The sequence below is a fragment of the Protopterus annectens genome, chromosome 14.part0 (assembly GCF_019279795.1).
Source record: "Protopterus annectens isolate FY-2018-M chromosome 14.part0, PAN1.0, whole genome shotgun sequence".
NCBI lineage: Eukaryota > Metazoa > Chordata > Ceratodontiformes > Protopteridae > Protopterus > Protopterus annectens.
This window is the reverse complement of record NC_056748.1, coordinates 314,944,481-314,965,959: the sequence shown is the minus strand read 5'-3', so window position 1 is coordinate 314,965,959 and position 21,479 is coordinate 314,944,481. Positions and strand designations below refer to the sequence as shown.

The following is a 21,479-nucleotide window of genomic DNA, read 5'->3' as shown; positions in this document are numbered from 1 at the left end:
ACAGCTGGAATTCATGTGACTCCATCCTTTCAATAGCCTATTGATAATCCAATACTGAGTTAAACTGGGCAAGCCAAAACAATGTGCCAACTAACCTAAAACATTAATTTGTATGAGTAGTGAACTGGGGGACTCTTTTAAGACATCCCTGTGCAAAATGAAGTGAATCATGATATCCTGAGACATAGCCTGAATCTGACTAGTTGGCCCAAACAAAAGGTTTTAAATGTATCCAGTGTGAAAGTGTATGCTCTTCTGGTACTTACCACCCATGAGTTGCCTAACAACATCAACACCATTCTTCTCATAGCAGCCGGATTTGTGGGGAGTGGGAGGTAGTGTGTGAAAACGATGAGGATCTTGAGCCAGTGATCAAAACATGGAAAGGGGAAGATGAGATAAGCTGTCAGCCATACTGTTTATAATACCAGGTATATGTTTTGTAAAAAAAAAAAAAAAATCAATTTTCAAACTGAGTAACATGAGCTGCCTCAAAATAGATTGTGCTGTGTAAGATCTGGATGACCAACTTAACAGGAGCTGGACAGTAGCCTGGTTGTCAGAATAAAACATGAGATTTTTTGTTGTCCTTAAAGTGTTCTTGTCAGATCAGGAGAATTTCTAAAAATGTTATGTCTTTTCTAACTGACTCAGGCCAGTAAGATGGCCAACCAGCTGAAAATCATCTGTCTCTAAAATAACTGCATTTATGTACTGGCTGCTGCATCAGTAAACAATTGAAGGGAGTCTGAAGTACCCCAGTCAGATTGCCAAAATGTAACTCTGTTTAACTGTCCCAAAACTATCTTCCATAACTGTGAATCATCCTTTACTCTTTTTGGGGTTAGATTGGCTAATGACCTTGTGAAGGTTCTACTGTAGAATTGCTCTACATGTAAAGTTTAGAGAATCTATAAGCGATATTACCTGACTTACTCTAGCCTTTGAACCAACCATAAAACACTGAGTGCTGAATTTGGGCAACTTAAAAGCTGGACTAACTACATCAATTTTCAAAATTAGGAAGGTAATGCAATGGGTGGGGCCTTAAGTCTTGTTTTCAGCCAATGGGACCCTTAGGTGACCACATAGCTCAATGAATATGTCCATTCCTGATATGCTACCTCGAGAGTTATTAAAGTAATGGATGGCCACATGTTTGTGACTCTTTTGCTGCCAGAGCCAGTGTAAGGCTGTGATAAATGACTCAAAAATCACACATGCAGTGGCACATCCCATTGAGATGGCTGTGTCGAAAAATAATTGATCATTAATGACCAACCCAGCCTAGGCCTTACTTGCGCATGGCTAAGTAATAAGTGAAAAGCAGATTTGATATCAGGTTTTCCCAGCCAATGATCATTAAAGGACCTAATAATGTCAGCAGCCTCATCCAAAATGGCATATTTTACCTTTGAGTCATCTTTTGAAATTAAATCATTAATTGAGGCCTCATTTGGAGTGGAAAGATGATGAATTAGGTGAAGCACACCTTTTTTCTTTGTAACTAAAGCAATGGGTCATATCATAAATTGTTCCCAAAGTGAAACTTTAAATTGGTCAGTTATCTTGCTTTATTGATGATAGTTAAAATTATGCTGTCTTTTCTGCATATAGACTTTAAAGTTTTTGACTAAACTATTTTTAAACGGGGCATTTGATGTCATTGAAAAATCATGACCAAACCCTTGTACTAACTTCAAAGCTATTGTCCAGTTTGGGTACCATTTAAGCACTTGTACAAGAGACTAAACTTTAATGGGAGAGTGGGTTACCTTTCTGTTTCTGCTGCTGACCTCACTGAGAAGAGTAACCTCTGATAGCTCAAAGAGTACCCCCCCCCCCCATGAAAAAGCCCTGTCTGCTTCTACTGGGTTAGCTTATAACTACTGAGTACCTCTTAGGTTGGCCTAGCCTGGCTCAACTCTTGTCAGCAATTAACCACTAAATATGTTTTACCACAGTGGGAACAAGTATGAGAAAAATGACAAGCGTACCACCAGCACTTCCTGCTGTGGTAAGCTCAGCATGCTTTACTGTTCTTCACTTCTGAATTGGTTTCCTGGTCAACTGATGAATGCCTGTCCAACAAGGAGACTAACCATGTGTCCAGATACCACTGATCCTACATTAATGCTGCTACACGCCTTTAATTTCCTGAACCTTTGATCATGACCTAATCATGCCACCCCAGTCCCACACACATGATGAGCTTCTCTAATAGCCAAAAGATACAAAATGAAGGGCAATGCCAAATGACGGTAGTTTTAAATAAGGGTGGCCATGTATATTAAGAAACTTGCTCTCCAAGAGTTTTTTGGGGAATGTTTCTTACTTGATGATATACCTACAGCTGCCGATGCAGCCATTAAGTCCACTGACCCTGATTTTTCTGCTTCTAGTAACCTCTATATTACATCAGCGTAAGCCAAGTCAAATACATATATGTATCCTCCTTAAATACTTTTGTCCCTAATAGTCTTCAGAATATGTGGTGTAATGCATGACACAGGGGAATTAACATGTATCATAGCCATTGTTAACCACTGAAACCAACATCACAGAACTCCTGAGTTCATCATCTGTGTTAGAACTTGGCACGCCTACTCTCTGTGCTCCTCCTACACCATGGCTCAACTGACTTGACTTAGCTGATGACAGAACTGAACCTTTAAAGAGCTAGCTGCTCCTACTGCTGTAAGAATGAAAACAGAGGTGGACCCTATCTCTAAGACCAGATCAAATAATCTGACCCTCCTAGTGTCTGGGAGAGACTCCAAAAAGTCATGTAAATACTCATCCTATGCCTGACTTAATAAAACCTCCTCCTCTTCTCTAGTCTTCTCACCAGTGGTATCGTCATTACTTGGCTATTCCACGGCAGGTGTAGAAATAGTACCTTCTGGTAATATTTCCGACTCTGATGTAAGTTTTGCCAACTTCTGTCATTTCCTTCTACTTTTCTTGGCCAGACTTTCGGATTACTGGGACAGATCTAGTATGGCTGTGAATGCCCTCTCTTGGAACCTGAAGGGAGATGAGGGGGTCGCCATCACTTTCTAAAACATGATAAAGGTTGTCTGCTTCCATGGTTAATTTTGCTTATTGAGCTTTCAACAACTGTAGAGTTATTAAACCTATGAAAGAAAAAAAAAACACTGCTGAAAGGTGATTAAACTATTTAAGAACTTAACAATGCCAACACTAAACCAATGCAGCACTAAGGGAATGATATAAATCCAAGATGACACCAACATTCTTAGAGCCCATGAGTCTCTTTTTTGCTAGATCAACTTAATATCCTTTCTATCTGAAATAAAGTAGTTGATACCTTGATACTTAATGACTGAGAACTGTGTTGCAAACTGACTACATTATTGTTGTTAGGGGTTAAAAAATACTCTGTATGATTATATAAGCTAGGCAGAAGAGGCCAAGGGGTAGAGAGGTAAAGTTGCTAGGGTCTATATTACAAACCCAAAAAGGCTAAATCTCGAATGTATGTACATCGACACATAAAGGTCGATGTACGTACAAAATGAAACACGTAAATGGCGAAAATCAAAATGCCGAACGTGTCTTTTAGCCAGCAGCGTGATGGAGGGGATAAGGAAATATGTCCTTATCCCCACTGTAGTACGGTCTCAGAGTTGGTATATTTAAGTACAGGGGTGTGGGGGGTGCTTGGGGGTTTGCCCCCTGCAAAAGCATATTAAATTAATGTTTTTTTTGTTTTGTTTCTTTTTTGCTTATCTGTGTGGTTTTGATTACGAAACATGTTCGGCATTTTGATTTTCACTGTTTACGTGTTTCGCTTTGTATGTACATCAACCTTTATGTGTCAATGTACATACATTCGAGATTTAGCCTTTTCGGGTTTGTAATATAGACCCAAGTTGCTATATACTGTGTAACTAGGTTACAATACACCATATCTCTCAGCTGTTCTTGATTTTCAAGGAATTCCCAGATTTCTACGCAAACTTACTCTTTTAATTCCTACTAAATCTGGTGACTTTTTGAAGAATGATGCTGAATTACTCTTAACAAATAATAATGATGACTAGAGTTATAAGTTTCTTCTACTTCAGAAAATGTATATTAATTCACATTCCCTTATTCTGTCAATGTTTCAAGGTAATTGAACTAATATATTAAAGTGTCCCTGATTATTCCTGGATCTGTCCTTAATTCTGTTGAGGTTTATGCCTGTTGACAGTGTGTCATGAACTGTTCAGCAAGATAAACAACAAATGGGAGCCATTGCGACCATACTGTACAACAAACGATGAATCAAGTATGAGACTCTACCTTTCCTTTATATATCATTTTGTATTATATATGGGCATGACACCACCACAGGACACCTGTACTCTGAACAGACAGACCAGTTATACTGCATCACAAATTTCTGTCCAGAAATGCCAAAGCAGCTTACCTCAGGGGTAACTGTGCATACATGCAGAGGCCTACTGTTTAGCAGAATTGAGGAACTATGCCTAGCATATTAACTGTGCATAAAGCACCAGGCTCTTCTCAAGGAATGTACCCTGCTCCATGGCTACTAAACAAACTATAACTATTGTACAGCTAACTCTGTCCAACCTCCCATCAATCATGAATTTCCCCTTTAGCTCTCTACCTCACTGTTAAAATATTAACTAAAGCATCCTAAGCAATGCACCGCCCAAAATCAAGAGAGCAGTCCCTGAGAACTTAACAACCTTGTGATTAAACTGTGGAAACTGACATCTATTTGCTCAGTTGTAAGTACCTAAACCGAATAAGCTAACTAGCCATTTATTATGAATAAATCTGAGAATATTATTGCACTGCTCTAGTCAGGAGCACATAAAACATCACATGGAATGGCACTAGAATAAAGCTAGCCTGACATAGCCATTACACTAAAATTAATTAAATTGAATAATACTGACCTGACCAGCCCCAAGAGAATCAGTGATATAAACCTTATCAGTTTTTTTATATATATTTCATAACACAGCACCAAATGTAAGGATATCCTTACCCAAGCAGTTGCTAGTTATCAGCTCAATTGACATTGTAAGTAGACATTAAAATATTCTTATGACAAATAAACTCTACAAAATGATATCTAAAACTATACTTGTAATGAAAGCTATGAAAAACCAAGACCAAGTGGAAATTGATCACCTAAGTGAAAGGCTGACCAAATAATACCGGGGAATCACTAAGATAGCCCCCCCCCCGGAAGTGCTCAGTTTGGTGTCTTGGACAACCACAATTACTTCAGTAAACTCTCTATTATGTATGAGTCAATATTCTAGCAAAGGCATAGGGAGGTAAACTCCTATATGTTCAATAACAATAAAGTGACATGATTAATATTTGAAGAACAATTGCAAGTTGAAGTACTTATATGGGAAATTAAAATAAAAGGCAGAGATAGTAAGCAATGAGATTATATTATACTCAGATATATGAAAAAATAAGAGAGTCTATAGAAAATTAGTATATAGTCCATCAATTCTCATCCACAAAATGGTGCAAATATATGCTACACAAATTCTATTCAACTAATTAACAAGTTTTACAAGTTGCCAACTGAGAAATTATATTGCAGGTTTTATATATCTATATCTATATAACTATCTATATATATATATATATATATATATATATATATATATATATGTATATATATATATATATATATATATATATTTAGGTACAAATGAGATGATGAAAACTTCACCAAGTCAACAGTATCACAGCACTTATTCAAGTCTGTCTCTATGTGAAATGAATGTGGTGTACAGAAAGACTGGCTCTTGGCTTGAGGATCTGTTACTATCTGGCATTATACCTACCAGCCACCCAAGGGCACCAAATATATTTGGAATAGTTCATATCTACAAGCACTTAAACAGCCCCCAAGTAAGATCCATTGTTGCAGCACTGGGTCCTAAAACAAAATCCCAAGCCAAGTTTATTGATTTTAAATTGAAAAACACAATGCATATTAAAAGACTCTTGGCATTTTTTTACACAAGGTTAAAAAAGCTGGACCTCTCTGAGAAAACTATTTTAGTGACAATTAATACCAAAGACCTTATTTCTGTCATGACCAGGCTCTAAGGTGGTTCAGGGAGGCTCTAATGGGGGATGCAGCTTGAAAACTGTTTCTGATTTGCTTAGGACCAGAAAAAGTGGTCACTAAAAACTATGTAAATTTATTAATATTAATGGGTGCAGTGAGATACTGGAGCAATGTAGGCTACAATTTGGACATATCAGGGTAAATGGTAGCACTAAATCAATTGTCTGATAAGCACATTTGTAATCCTATGATGTTTTCTATGTTGGAAAAAGTGAATGCACTACAAGGAAAAAGAATATATGCGTATATTTACAACTTCAGAAAGGATTCTGCTTATAATGTTTTAGGTAAACATGCCAAGTGCTGCAATAATTTTTTCAAGTTTATTATCATGGTACTGGGAAAAAATGAGTATGACTTCGGGTAAGGGCAGCTGGGAAATGTTTCTGGAATACTGGAAGCTGTATAACTATTTCAGACTTAATGCCCCCCCCCCCAATCTTAATGACTTAATTAGTATTGCTAGCCTTCTTAAAATGAAGGCAGCAAGAATTTAATGGACTGTTGTTTAGTTTCCTAATGTATTTTATGTTTGTTTTAAGAGGTTTAATATTATTTTTAACATTACATGCTCCTTTTAAAGAAGTTCATGTTTTAAACATCACACGACTGCTGTTATCACATTATTTTAGCACATGACTTTTATTATATGATTTTTGTATACTTAAAGGAAGTATTTTCAGAGATTTCTTATTTCTGAAGAAGTCTAATTTTTTAAGTCATGCATGACAAGAGATTCTCTTAACTCAGTAAGGATTGACATTTTATCCTAAAATTGCCTTTAAAGACTCATGTGTGGAATGTTATCATAAACAGTAACAATTTACACAAATAACTCTACATTTGCATCTATGCATTTTGGATTTACCACAAATGCCAGACCAGTAGAGTAACAGAACATTACTATCCAGTAGTAGCTAGGTGTGGTCAACCTACTTCTCCTCGCCAATCAACAAGCTTTACCTTAGGTCTTGTAAGGCCATTTAATATGTTAGACAATACTGATATGACAGTGTACCACTCCTTAGTCTGCAGCCAACTGCAGTCTCACTTGTATTTCAGGCATTATTGGCTGAATGTATTGTGCATTTGGAGGGGTAGCATACGTCTTCTAGATGAGAGTGGTAGGTTACTAACCTACTTCCATTAAGAACTGCAAAATTTTAAACTTACTGTTTACATATGAGGACACTAAGTGGGAGGTTTAAATAATGGTTAAGGTGTTTGCCTTGTACACACACAAGGTGCAGGGTTTGATTCTCACTTAAGGTCATTGACTAGGCTTAAAATGGCCCACAAGGGCAGTTGGTCTAGTACTAATCTATGAACCAATAACTATACAATTCTTACTACTAGTCAAACCAAAGTATCATTCCAGATTATTAGGAAATCTATAAGTACATCTTGCAATTAATAACACAGGGGTTGCAGGACCAAAATGATGCTCTTGTGAGCCCATTAAGTTCTCCTTATACCACAAGTAGTAAAAAAAAAATTGGAAACATACAGGATAGCTACTGTGGAGTTTGGAAGGGCCAGTATAGAAGTTTCCATTTATGGGTGCTCCACTGCCATGTCTATAAAGGCCTTTGTCATCCCTGTAAAATGTCTTTCTAGCAACTGTTCCCATTCCAACCAAAAGGATTCAGGTTTAAAACAAAGAAGACAACAGAAACTATGTCAACCAGGCACGCTATTAAGTTCTGGTTAAGACACAATAAGTATTTGTTTGTTGTGGTTAAATGTCGAAGCTGAATTTCTCATATTTTCTTTATTTCTCCGATGTACCTTATTACATTCTTCCAATTCCTCATCTGTTGATCAGTTTTCATTCTTACAACTAATACTTAAGACATGGAGTACAGAGCAGCTCAAAGGATGGAGTAAAGATTAATTCAAGCAAACACAGATCAGCTTAGCATATTTAAAAACAACCAAGTAAGATGTTGTTTCTCAAACCTTCGGCTACTCCCCCATTACAATCTCAATACTTCATTGCATCTTAATGTAACACTACACCTGCTCTTTGATTCCATTACAAGAAGTGTTTCCTGTTACTCCACTCCACACTGGGAAGTAATAGGCAAAAAATAGGCAAAAGAAACAGTTCAGTTTATTCTCTATATTTTCATATCCAAAATCTTTTGTGTATTGTGTGCAGTGTCTCAAAGCATTTCCTATGCTCACTACTACCATAAAATCATTCCATCATACCCTGGAAGAACATTAATAGTGCTCTGCAATCTAAGATCTAGCACTGGTCAGTCTTTGCAGCTTCTGGAATGACAATACTTCTTGAAAGCAGTAATTTGCAAATGACTAACTTTCTTCATTATGCATATTAAGTATTGATTTGAACAGCATCTAAAACAAAAATTTAGCATTAGCAAAGCCTGTATTGATATTCATTTCTTCTTCTTCTTCTTCTTTCGGCTTTTCCCAGTTAGGGGTCGCCACAGCGGATCACCTGTCCACTCATGATTGTCAGTGGAGTTTTATGGTGTCGAGTTGCCAGCCCAGCGCACAACCTTCTACAAGAGGGCACACACATGCATGCACTCACACCTAGGGCCAATTTAGAGTTTCCAATCCACCCACAGCATAATGTAATGTGTAACTGATATTCAATGTAATGTGACTTTAGCTAATTACTTAAATTGCTATCCTGTGCAATGAAACTTCCTGAATCAGGAATAGCAATCATTTGATTCGGTAAGAGCATCTGCACTGGCAAACTTCACTATGGCTGCCAGACTGTAATGCATCTCACTCAGTCTGTTAAATTAAGTGCTGCTTGAAGCACAGCAGACTAACTGCTGTCACAAGAATGGGCAGGAGTATTTTTTATAGGTTCATAACTTTGTTCATAGATATATACTAGGCTAATGAGCATCAGGACCTTTATAAGCCTAGCCATGCAATCCAACCCAGTTGTGTCCCCATGCATCATGGGCGTTTATTAGAAGGGGTTTTGTTAGTTATGATATTGCTAGAGGTTATGTGGGGGTTATGTTACTTTGGATATTACTGTCTGCCACTGTCTATCAGAGACATGAGGGCCAGTCTTGAGGTGAATTTCTGATTTCCCATCCACTGGTCAAGGTTACACATACATAGTGTTGGGGATGGACACTGCTTCACATGGACAGGAGACTGACCCAGAGCTTTGTATCGTCTGAGACACATATCTGTCTCACCAGCATGTCTTTTTATGTCACATATTTAAAGTAATAATTATTGTTGTAATTATTCATAATTATATCACATAAATATTTATTTACTTACTTGTTTACCTGTTGAAAAGGCAAATATAAAGACCCTTTCAGCTATCATCTGAGCCAAAAAGCAGACAAATTAAGCATATGTATCTTATAAGAGTCAGTACATAGGTTCATAGGTTCATAGGCTATCAGCCCTAGGGCCTATACAAGCCTAGCCATAACAATTCCCTGGCTATTTCTTCCCACATTATTTACTTTCCTGGACCCCTGTCTAGCAGGGCGACTGACGTGATCCCTGGGGTGAATTTCCTTTCTCCCATCCAATCGTCAAGGTTCCTCTTGAAGAGGTCCAAAGAGGCACTCTGCTTGACATGTATGGGCAATCTATTCCAGAGTCTGGGGAGTCTCTGGGTCAGGAACCTATTCCTCCAGCATGTTTTGTTTATTGTGATGACAAGGTTTAGATCCCTGGAGCGTGTAGCTCTGAGGGATTGGGATTTCTTTAAGTGTAGCATGTCCAACAGCTCTGGGTTTGACATGGCCTTGTATGTTAAGCAGAGATCGCCTCTGAGTAGACGATATGTGACAGAGTATAGCTAGAGTTTTTTAAGGCGGTCAGCGTAGGGCATCTGCTTTAGGCCTGTGATTCTTTTAGTGAGGTATTTCTGAGGCCTTTCCAGTTGTTGCAGATGTCTTGAGAGGTACATACCAAATGGGGCGTTGTATTCTATAATGGGTCTAATGAGGGATGAATACAGTGGGACAATGACCTCCTTTTTTATGGATGAAAAGCCCTTTGTGATGAGGTGTGCCACATAGAAGGATTTCCAGACTGTTGTGGCGATGTGGTTATCGAAGGTGAGACCACTGTCCACCTGTGTCCCTAAGTCTCTTATCACACTTTCTGTGTTTAGTGTACTGCCACTTATATGGTAATTCATGGATACATGTTTTTTCCCAAAGGGGATAACAATACATTTCTTGCCATTGAGCTTGAGCCCATGGCTCTGGCACCAAGCATCTGTTTCTGTAAGGCCCTTTTGTAGAGTATCCACATCATTTGGGGATTCAATAATGGCTCCCAGTTTGCAGTCATCTGCAAACTTTGTTAGCCAGAGTCCCTTTGTGTTGACCTGTACTTCAGAGAAGTAGATGCCAAACAAGAGCGGCCCCAGGACTGAACCCTGAGGTACTCCACTTGTCACTTGTCTGGAGCTGGATTTGAAGTCGGCTACTTTTACAGTGTGGGTTCTGTCAGTAAGCCATTTAGCAACCCATTGGGTGACATAGGGATTAATACCCAACTTAGTAAGTTTATCTATGATTCCAGAGTGGGAGATGGTGTCAAAGGCCTTGACAAGGTCTAGATAGGCTGTGTGGACCACCTTACCCTTGTCCATGGCACTGGAGACTGATTCAAAGAAGTCAATCAGGTTCAGGAGACAAGATCGGCCCTTCACAAACCCAAACTGGGTGGGGTCCAGTGTTTGAAGGTTACCAATGTCTTTGTTTATAAGTTCCATGATAATACGCTCCATGGCCTTGCAGATAAGGCTTGTCAGACTGATGGGACGGTAGTTTCCGGGATCCAAGGTGGATCCCCCCTTGTGGATTGGGATAACTGTAGCTCTGTGCCACTCAGTGGGCACGAAACCTGAGGTGAGGCTATGATTAAACATGACACTTAGGTGAGGTGCCAGTTCATATTGTAGTTCATGTAGTACACAGCCCGGGATCTCATCTGGTCCCATGGATGCTGTATTCTTGGCTTTAGAGAGTGCGTTTTGTACCTGTGTGGCCGTTATTACTGGAATTTGGCAATCTTCCGGTATTGAGATGGGCCATTTACGGGGTGAGACTGGGGTGAAGTTGGCACTGAATCGATCTGCCAGGATATTGGCAATATCCTTTGGATCAGTATATTTATTGCCATTCTGTTTTAGCTCAGAGCAGATCTGAGCATTGCCATTTAGATTCTTGACATAGTTATAGAATGCTTTGTGGTTGTCATTGGAATCTTTGGCAATTTTATTTTCATAACTAGCTTTGGAGGATTTTATGAGGCATCTCAGTTTCTTACTGAGGCTAGTAAGGGAGTTTTTTGCATCCTGGGATTTTCCTCTTTTCTGCAAAAGTTTCTTCCTTTTGTTGTAAAGTTTGTTTACATATACATATAATACATATAATATAATATACATATTTACATATAATAATTGCAAAGACCAGACAAATTAGGCACAAGTATCTTGTTGAAATAAGTAGATATAACACATGCAAAGATCAAACAAGTTAGGCACATGTAGCATATAAGAATAAATACATATAACAAATGCAAAGATTTACACAAGTACATACAGTAATTTGGAAAATAGGAACACATGAAGCATACTAGTTGCACTTTCACAGGTACCATAAGATGCCTAGCCATATACACCTTTATGTAGATACACCAAAGTATCTGCCACCCTTTTCAAACACTTAATAATGCTCACCTCCCAAATCGAACATGGCTATACATGATAACCCTAGTATAAATGGGGCATTTATGGAAAATTTGCATAGATCTTCTACAACAAGAGTCAGGTTTGCCCCAAATAAGTCCTTAAAGACAGTTTAATTGGGTGGTGGAGATGTGCCACCAGCCCTCTTAAAAGATGATGACTGATTTGGCGTAAGATTTAACCCGAGATGAGGAGATGTTGGGTGGGGAACAGGCTTGGACTAGGCTAGAAAGAACAATGTGAAAGATATCACAGCCTCTAGTGTATAGTTATTGCAGACGTTTACAGTATGTCTGGGGAAGGCATGCAAGTGCAAATATATCATAGATGTTACAGATTACAATCAATAAATATCAGTACATATATTATGTAAGTTATAGTAATTCAGAGCAACATTTAGTACCTAATCAAAATAACAATAACAAAAACTAGCAGGAACAGTAATAAGGCATAAAAAAAAGGAAGTTAAAGGTAATTAAATTTAGTTCTCAGCTTAATTAAATTTATGCTGGTCATACAAGTCATAACAATAATCTCATGTTATAAATAATAAATGTTGGCATTGTGGCTACAGAAGAAATTAGCCTTCATTATTAAGACAACTGCATTTATATAGTGTTTAGATGGATAACAAGTTTATATCTGAAGGTATTATACCCCAGTTCAGGAATCAGAAGAAAGACATTTCCTTGCTTCAGGTGAAATTTTACCGATGGCCTTTTCTGTTATGATCAGACCAAATGTAATTAGCATCACACATGAGTCTTGTGAGATGAAAGAGTAGAAGTAAGTCTTTACATGTAGCTTGGGAAGAACACCAATCATAGAGAATAAGGTGAAATGTCAGGAAGAGAAGGCGTGCAGAGGCCATGAATTACTCACAGGTCTCTCACAGCTTTTTCTCCCAAGCTTCTTCCATCACCAGCTCCTCTTTAACATCTGAAAATGTTCTGAACTTTTTGAAGCTCCCTCATTATGTAGTACAATGTATGATGGTCTCCTCAAATATTTCTCAGCACATGCCCACTTCCACTCTTATTTAACAATTTTTACAGACTTCATTCTTAGAAATCACTGTGGTCCATTTTCCTAAGTTATGGAACTAAATGATCATATATATCTGCCATTCAGTGTCTCTTTTCCATCTTCTTTCCAAAGTACTGGGCAATGTTGTCTTTCTTCATATCTCGGACTACATCACCAGCTGAGGTCTCTGAAAATAATTTATTTTGGTCTTAAAGAGGTCATATTGTGGTTTTACATTTGTACCCTGATGCAAATATAAATAGTACATAGAAATGTAGAGATATCTGTCATTTCAAAGGGACAATCTTCCTGACTCCCATTAAGGAACTTGGCTGTCTGATAAACTTTGATGATCAGAACTTTGCATACAGAGTACTAAGATGACTTAATAGCTACATCACTTGCAGTAGCAATGTAATCTACATTCATACTGACTCAGCACCTACTAAGTCCACCTGGGAATTTCTTTGTTTGCTGTTTTACTAATGTCATTTGTGACACACATGATCTTTAAGCAATAGTACATGCCAATAGAGTTGTAATCATGAGAAGGCCTCGGCTATAACTGATTTGCCTGGTGCCCACCATCATTAAGACTAAAAGACTTCCCTTTGAGTTACTGAATCTCAACAAATCATACAAGTCTCTTACTATATCCTGAACCACACCAAAACGCTAACACATTAAACCCTGCTTTATTAAACAATGATACATTTATACATGTACACACATATCTATACACATACCTACACAAAGAAATTATATATATAAATATGCCAGAGGTGAAGCCTCAAGTCTCCCTTTAATTGAAATACCATCTTCAAGCCTGTACAAAAGAAACTCCAGGTGGGTAGTTGTATAATGTTAATGGAAGATTAGAAAACCATAGAAATATGTCCCACAGAAAGTTATTTCCAAAATTTGCCAGACAGACTTCTGACTTTATAAAACATACAAGTAATTTATGATGAGTTATAATTTATCCATAATAGCTAATACACTGTGTGTTTATCTTTAGTATTCAAAAATGCTATTATAGCTTTTCATAAACAGAAAATTCATTAGCAAAATACAACTGATTTTTAGTGTTCACAGGTGTTTCTTTTCATTATACACCATTCTCCTGTTTAGTGTAATCAGATAACATTTGCCTTTTTTATTAGATACTTGTAAGTGATATACAAAATTATAACACTTTCCTTTTTTTCAGTATCACATTGGACAACTCATGTATCAAATGGATCAAACACAACAGGTAACAACTATTCCTGCGAAACAGAAATGTTTAGAAAATTTTAACATTGGTTATAAAGCATGTCTTGTTGAGTTAACTGATACCTGAATCATGTCCAGAAATCATGCATTAAAGAAAGTATGCTGATTTTTAGGTGATCTTTCTGAATGTTCTAACATTATAATGACATCATACCTCTCAATTTTCCAGATTTGTGCAGAGTGTTCAAATTTAGCCTCATGTGTTCAGTCTGTTTCTGATAGAATTTGTGTTTTTTGGCAAATCACTGAGGACTGAAGTCACTATATAATAACATACATACAAGTTTCAGACTTCATATCCTTCAGATAATGCATGCTAACACAAATCTTGTTATTCTATCAAATTTCTAATTTAAAAAGAGCAATATTTAAAATATGTCCCTAGTTTTGGGCCATTGTACCCTCATTATTTTGGCTTTGTCTGGATTTCTTGTTGAGAGGTATGAATGGCATATGTATACTATGTATCATGAGCAGACATTCCAATATGTAACTTAAAACATGGGATGACAGGCATGAATAAGCATTCTTAAAAGTATTAGCATTATTTGGAATAATGGACCATTCAAGGGCATAACAATGCCCAAAGCTGGAGGCAGAGTGCCTATTGGCAATTGAATGGCAATTTACTTCCTAACAATCACAACCCTGCAACATAATGTTGCACTTTGCACTAGGGTTGCCACCCCACTGTTTTTTTCCAGACTATCCGGAAATCAAACTGATTATCCAGTAGTCTGGAAAATACTGTACAAATGCCAGTATTCTGTTTCAAAAAGGAAACAGACTATTGGAGTTTGTAAATCTGCTGATTTACTATGCTTTTTTTTATAGAAAAGCATAGTAAATCAGCCTAAAGCAGGCAGCAGGAACAGAAAAAGAGGGCGTTCCCACCATGTGATGTTATCGTGATGTCACAAAATGGGTGGTATGTGGGCGGGAGAGGGGTGGGATGGGTGGGGTTACTGGTGAGGGGAGGGGTGTGGCTTTACTCCGGTTTTAGCCATGATAAAAGGTAGCAACCCTACTTTGCACTTTGAAAAAGGGACCTGCCAGAAGAAAATTATAATGGTTTTGAAATGGTTTGGCAAATCATACTTTATATATGCATGTGTATATATATATATATATATATATATATATATATATATATATATATATATATATACACACACACACACACACACACACATATATATATATATATATATATATATATATATATATGGCTGCAGTCATTTGGTAGAAAATAAGGGCAGGACAGAAGTTGGGCTAAGGTTAGGATTTGCATACCTACCCCACTTCTAACCCTAATCCTACACATTACATTACAAAAAACGTTTCATCAACAGTACCACTATTCACACGATGCTTGATCTGGATCTGTAGCTGTTATTTACTTATAAGTAGAAGAGAAGTTGTCGATGCTTTGTGATTCTCTCATTCTCTGTCTCACACATTTGTCTTTTCCCTCTTTTGTGGTCACTCGTTTGTGCTTCTCTCACCTTGGTATTTTCTACCAAAATGATATAATCGTGTATTACAAAAATAGATTTTTCAGCCAGACAGGTATCGTTAGAATGATAAAAAGGATAATCTGCACTTGGTGGCACAGAGTAGCACCATAGTAAAATGGTGTCACTCACCTTGTGTATGTGTTTGTGCTGGCAGAAACAAAGAGCATAACCCACTTCCTCAGAAAGAGATCATGTTTTCATACACTTCTGAAATATACCAAACTATTGGATCCAAAGTTGCATGTGTACTGGTGCTGGTCATCATTTTCAGGGGCTTGTAAGAAATCACACACTGCTGTATTTTTGTATTCCCACAATGCTGCTCTTGTCACTTGTCATCTGTGTGCTTACCTGATGATTTTGTACGAAGGCAATGCAAACGTTTCAAATTCTGCTGTGTTCCTTGTCTGAAGTTACTAATGTTTTCCTTCCCAAAACAAAGCTCATTTTGAAACCCTGATATCCCCATAGTTATACTACATTTGCTTGATAACAGAAGGAGGTAATAATGCACTCTAGTCTATCCTGTAAAAACATTACAAATTGTACTTCCTTCTCTTCTCTTCACTCCTCTTTATTCATTCTGTGCCTTTGCCATGGCCTCTTGAAAGTCTCTATGGATACCTTCTATACCATTTATTCTTGCAGGCCATTTCACGTCCACAACCATATGTATGAAATATTTTCATGTGTCTACATTGTGCTACCTCTGCCCCTTCCTTGCATTTATACCTCTCAACCTCTTAGAGCAAGAAATCGGGGCAAAGCCATAAATAACAAAAACAGGGACAATTTTCAAATATTGCTCTTACAATTGCAGAAAGTTGATAGAATAACCGGTTTTGGATTAGAATGAATTTTCTTAATGGTATGAAGTATGAAACTCAAATGTCTGTCAATATTCTCTGACTTTAATCCTTACCAATTTGTCAAAGATTGTCCAGAAAGGCAAAATTTCATGAGAAACAGACTGAAAGTATGACGCAAAAATCTGGACATCCTGTGAAAATATGGACAGGTGAGAGGTATGCTTGAATTCTTTCCGCTAAGTATGTCACTTTCACATCTCCTCAAAATAATTCTATGTACTCACATCATGCCTCTTCTCTATTCTAATCTCTAGCATAAAGAATGTCACCTTCCCTTGTCTTTGATCAACACTTTTCCCTTCTATCCCATTAACTCTTCTACTGGCTTTTTTTTCTGGAGTCCTTCCAGCAGTCTGATGTCCTCATCTTGGAAATGTCCTGAATAGTACACATTAGGTTCTCCTTATACCACAAGTAGTAAAAAATAAATTGGAAACATACAGAATAGGTACTGTGGAGTTTTGAAGACCAATATAGAAGTTTCCATTTATGGGTGCTCCACTGCCATATCTATAAAGGCCTTTGTCATCACTGTAAAATGTCTTCCTAGCAACTGTTCCCATTCCAGCCAAAAGGATTCAGGTTTAAAACAAAGAAGACAACAGAAACTATGTCAACCAGGCAAACTATCAAGTTCTGATTAAGACACAATAAGTGAGTAGGAGCAGTACTTCTCTGCCTCTGGCGTCAACCCCCCTAAAAATTATAGATCAGGGGACTGTCTAATGTTTCCACAGCTATCTCCACTCATCTCATGGTGGTGCAGTCCAGATAAAATTAATGCCCCAAGATCCTCTTCCTGCTCCGTTTTCTACTCCTCCACTCTCCCCAGCAGTACAACAGGTTGCTGTGGCCCAAGTGTAGCACTTTGTATTTGTCCGCAGAGAGACCCAACTACCATATTTTGATTTATTTGAGCAACCTTTCCATCCTTAGAGTCACTTATCTTTGTACAATCAGTAAGTTTTATCTCAAAAAGATTATCCAAAAGACAAAGACCCTTGTCTTCAACCCCTTCTTAATCACAGTTCTTCTGGTTCAGTCAGTTTATATACTTCACACATGCTACCAATATGGTACCTACCCCCAAAAGCAAAAGTTCCAACACATATGGAAAAAACATTTGTCTCACCAATAACTCTAAACTTCATAAAGATTCTGAAATCTGACATGTCTCCTTTTTACCACATCTAGACATGCTACTGGAAAAAGCTATTTATAACAAACTCACAAGCTAGCTTGATCAGCTCAACTTATTGTCCTCATATCAACATAGGTTTGTAAAAACTAAAAGTACCCATACTACCTTGCATATCTTGCATAATGATACAATACTTACTGACATAAACAAAGCACATCTCATATATGCCCTTTTCTTTCACCAAAACATTTCATTCAATAAATCATTACTTCCTATTAATGTCTTGTCATACCCCAGTTTTGGTTCCTCCACCACTGAATGGTTTTCCAGTTACCTCTCAGACAGAATATTTGCAGTGAAGTACAATACTTCAATATCACCACCAGACACATAGTTACTAGGGTCCTAGAGAATTATTGCTAGTCTCTGTTCTGTTTAGCGTTTTCATTAACTCCGTACCTACTTCTCCCAACTCATCCATCCTTATACTCAACATAGATGATCCTGTCTTCTGAGTCTGCTACTAATCACAAAATATTCTACAAAATCTTCAACATGTCCTCAGCAAATCATATCACTGGTTAGTTGGAAAACACGTTATGCATACTCAAAAGACTCAAATGAATAAAATCCCATCATTGCAGAACTGCCCAAAAATTCACCACCCCACATTCTGCAATAACTAAGACAGTGAATGTGTCTCCTGCGTCACATACTTGAAAAACAAAGGTCAGAGGGCTCACTTTGAAAAGGAAGCCTGCTACTAATCCAACCCAGTTAGTTCCAACTTTTAGTGGATGGAAATGGAATGAATACAAAGCTTGTAAATTGAGAAACCAGAAAGTCCAACAATTAACTAGTGCACAGTGAGCTGTGGATATGGAGGTAAATCTATAATTACTAAAACTCCTGTAAAGACAAGGTTTCTGTTTCTATAATGCTGTGTTCCACTCTTCCTTTAATCTTTCCATTGCTGTCTGGGCTCTTCTTTCTACCAGCCCCTTATATATTTTCCCTGTATTACCTTTATATGTCTTTTTCCAACCCCTGAATATTTTTCCCCATTTCCTTTAGCTTCTGCCTTTATACTTCCCTTTACCGTTCATCTTGCATCCTCCCTTTCCACCACTGTCTGCATCTTTTCTATGGATTTTCACAAGGACCCTACTCTGAAAAAAAAAAAAAAAATCCACTTCTGCTCCTGCTCCTCCATATTTATGGTGCATTTCTTCAAAGCAGGCCAGTCTCTACCCACCTCTCCCTACATACAAATTCCACATATTGTTTGAAAATAAGGAACAAACCCTGTACCTTGGGCTTGGGAGAAAAATACCTTAACCATTCTTCCAATTATGTAATTTGTAAAATTATTTCATTACAGTGATGCATCTCTTCTCCCTCTACCCCAGTTTACTTTCTATTTCCTCTGCCTTGATACCCCATAATCTATCTAATTGTCTTTCCAGCAATATACCTTTTATAGATTTTATTCTAAGAAAACTCTACATTTCCCTTGTCTGATTTCTTGGTGCATATCTATATATTTCCCTTTATATATTTCTTCCCACCAAACTTTCTCCTACCTTATCTTCTGAGCTAGATTTATTGCTGTTATATATCTTTTGAAATCTGGTGTTCACCTTCTTCCTGACTTTCTATCAGCTTTCACTCACTCCTATGATATTCAGCCTCTTTTCTCTCTCTCAGTATATACCTGCCACACACTTGCTGAATTTCTTCTATCCATTGCTCTTGGGTTTGATTTGAATATCTCTCCCCATATAATTTACATTTGGTAAAATCATGCACCTTACCAGACTAATCATCCTTCCCAGTCTTTAAACATTTCTATCCACTTGTCAAACATTATGCCGATCCTTCCTACCCCTTTTTCCTCCTGACTTGTTCTACTTTTAAGCCCAAATGCTCTCTCCTCCTTTAGTTTCCTTCACTTCCACTGCCCCCCCAATTCCCTTTTCTTATTATTACTGATTTTTCTGGATGTTATCCTAATCCAGCTTTATACCCTAATGCTCTGAAAGTTTAAGAAATATGTGTGTAACCATATGTATAACCATTCATTAGCATTTGGCAAAGTCTGTCCATCATATTCCCTGACCTAAATTCTCTGCTCTACAATACCCTAAATACTTATCTTAGATCTTTGCCTTTTTACTAATATATTTTAAAATTTGTTATGAAAACATTTGAAAACAAACATTTATAGTCTTCTGTGTGATCAGCAACATGGTTTTTGTAACACCTTCAGTACCATGATGGCATTAAACAGTTACCAACAGCACCTACCGCAGTATGAATGAGGGTCTCCTTATGCCTGGTCTGTTTATGGGGCACTTGAAACTCTTAATGGGTCACTGCTACTTAATAATTTCTTAGCAAGCTTAGTTTTAGTACTTAATACTCTACATTGTTTGTTTGTCTCTCTCTGTCTATTTGTATTTGTTTACTAGGAAAGTCTGACTAGGACAGAAATTCCTGGGGAGCAAAGCTCCAAAAAAGTAGCAATCATTATGATTGTAACAAACATACATACAAATACGCAGAACACTTGAACACATTTTTGGATATGAAACAAAAACAAACTAGAACATTCTATAATGTTTGTTAACCACCTAAGGAGCATAATGAAACACTACATAATAGTAGTTGATATTATACTATAATTATAGCAGACATAAATCAGCAAGTGATGTGATGTGTGCTTAATGCAAATAGCAATAGAGTGCTTCACATTTTAAAAGCATTCAGGAGATCATATGACCTTATCAAAACAAATACAGTATTTTTAATTAATTTAATTAATCAATTAGTTGCTTTCAGGGATGACGTTTATAAAATGGGATGCAGTCATGTAAGGAATCCAGGATGTAAGTAACGGTTATAACAAAGTGAAAGGAAAGGTAATTAAGCTTATACATACATACACACGTACATACATACAAATATTTTAAGCACGGGCATTAATGCCCTTCTAGCTTGCAAATATAGCAAAACATTTGTTCCCATAATAAGTATCCAGGCTGTTCTTAAAAATATCTAAACTAGTACTTGCTTTAATGCAATTTGGTAGTTTGTTCCATGCATCAGCTACTCTGTCAGAGAACCAATTAGTGCACTTCTCATTCCTATAGAATCTTCTGCATAGGTTATCTGATGATTCTCTAGTAATTTTTGTTAACCCCTAACATTCCCAGGGGTAGTTGTCCCTAAATGCCCTATATACCTGAATAAGATCTCCTCTTAGATATCTGTAAGAGACACTGTACAAGTTCAGATATTTTAGTCTTTTATAATAACTTCATTTTCACATCCATGGATACCCTTGGTATATTTCTGCTGTACTCGTTCCAGTTTATTCATGCTTGTTTTCTTACAGGGTTTCCATATTGTTATTCCATACTCAGGTTTGGGTCTAATGTAACTAACAAACAATGACTTCATTATTTTTGATTTCCTAGACTTTATAAATCTTTTTATACAACCTATAGTTCTATAACTATCATTAACCAATTGGTTGATATGATTAGAAAAACTCATAGCTGACTCTACCCCATATACACAGGTCCTTAAATGAGTCTACAGTTTCAATGACAGTGTGCTGTATTAAATATTTACCTTTCAATTTATGCCTACCAAATTGTATATGCTTAGTTTTTGATGTATTTATCAGCATATTATTCTCCTGTGCCCAAATGGTCAATTTAGTCAAGTTATTTTGCAGACATGCCTTATCTGTAACACATGTAATCAGTTTATCCAATTTCAG

The 21,479-nt window shown here is 37.2% G+C and overlaps 1 protein-coding gene across 1 annotated transcript in view; it reads left to right on the top strand.

Annotated features, from left to right (window-relative positions):
• Nucleotides 1-21,479, top strand: part of LOC122788658 (deleted in malignant brain tumors 1 protein-like) — a 1,289,564-nt gene that overhangs the window by 385,661 nt on the left and 882,424 nt on the right. The window contains exon 12 of the mRNA XM_044055554.1: nucleotides 14,101-14,145. Coding sequence (XP_043911489.1) covers nucleotides 14,101-14,145 — 45 coding nt within the window. The remainder of the gene's footprint in view (nucleotides 1-14,100; nucleotides 14,146-21,479) is intronic.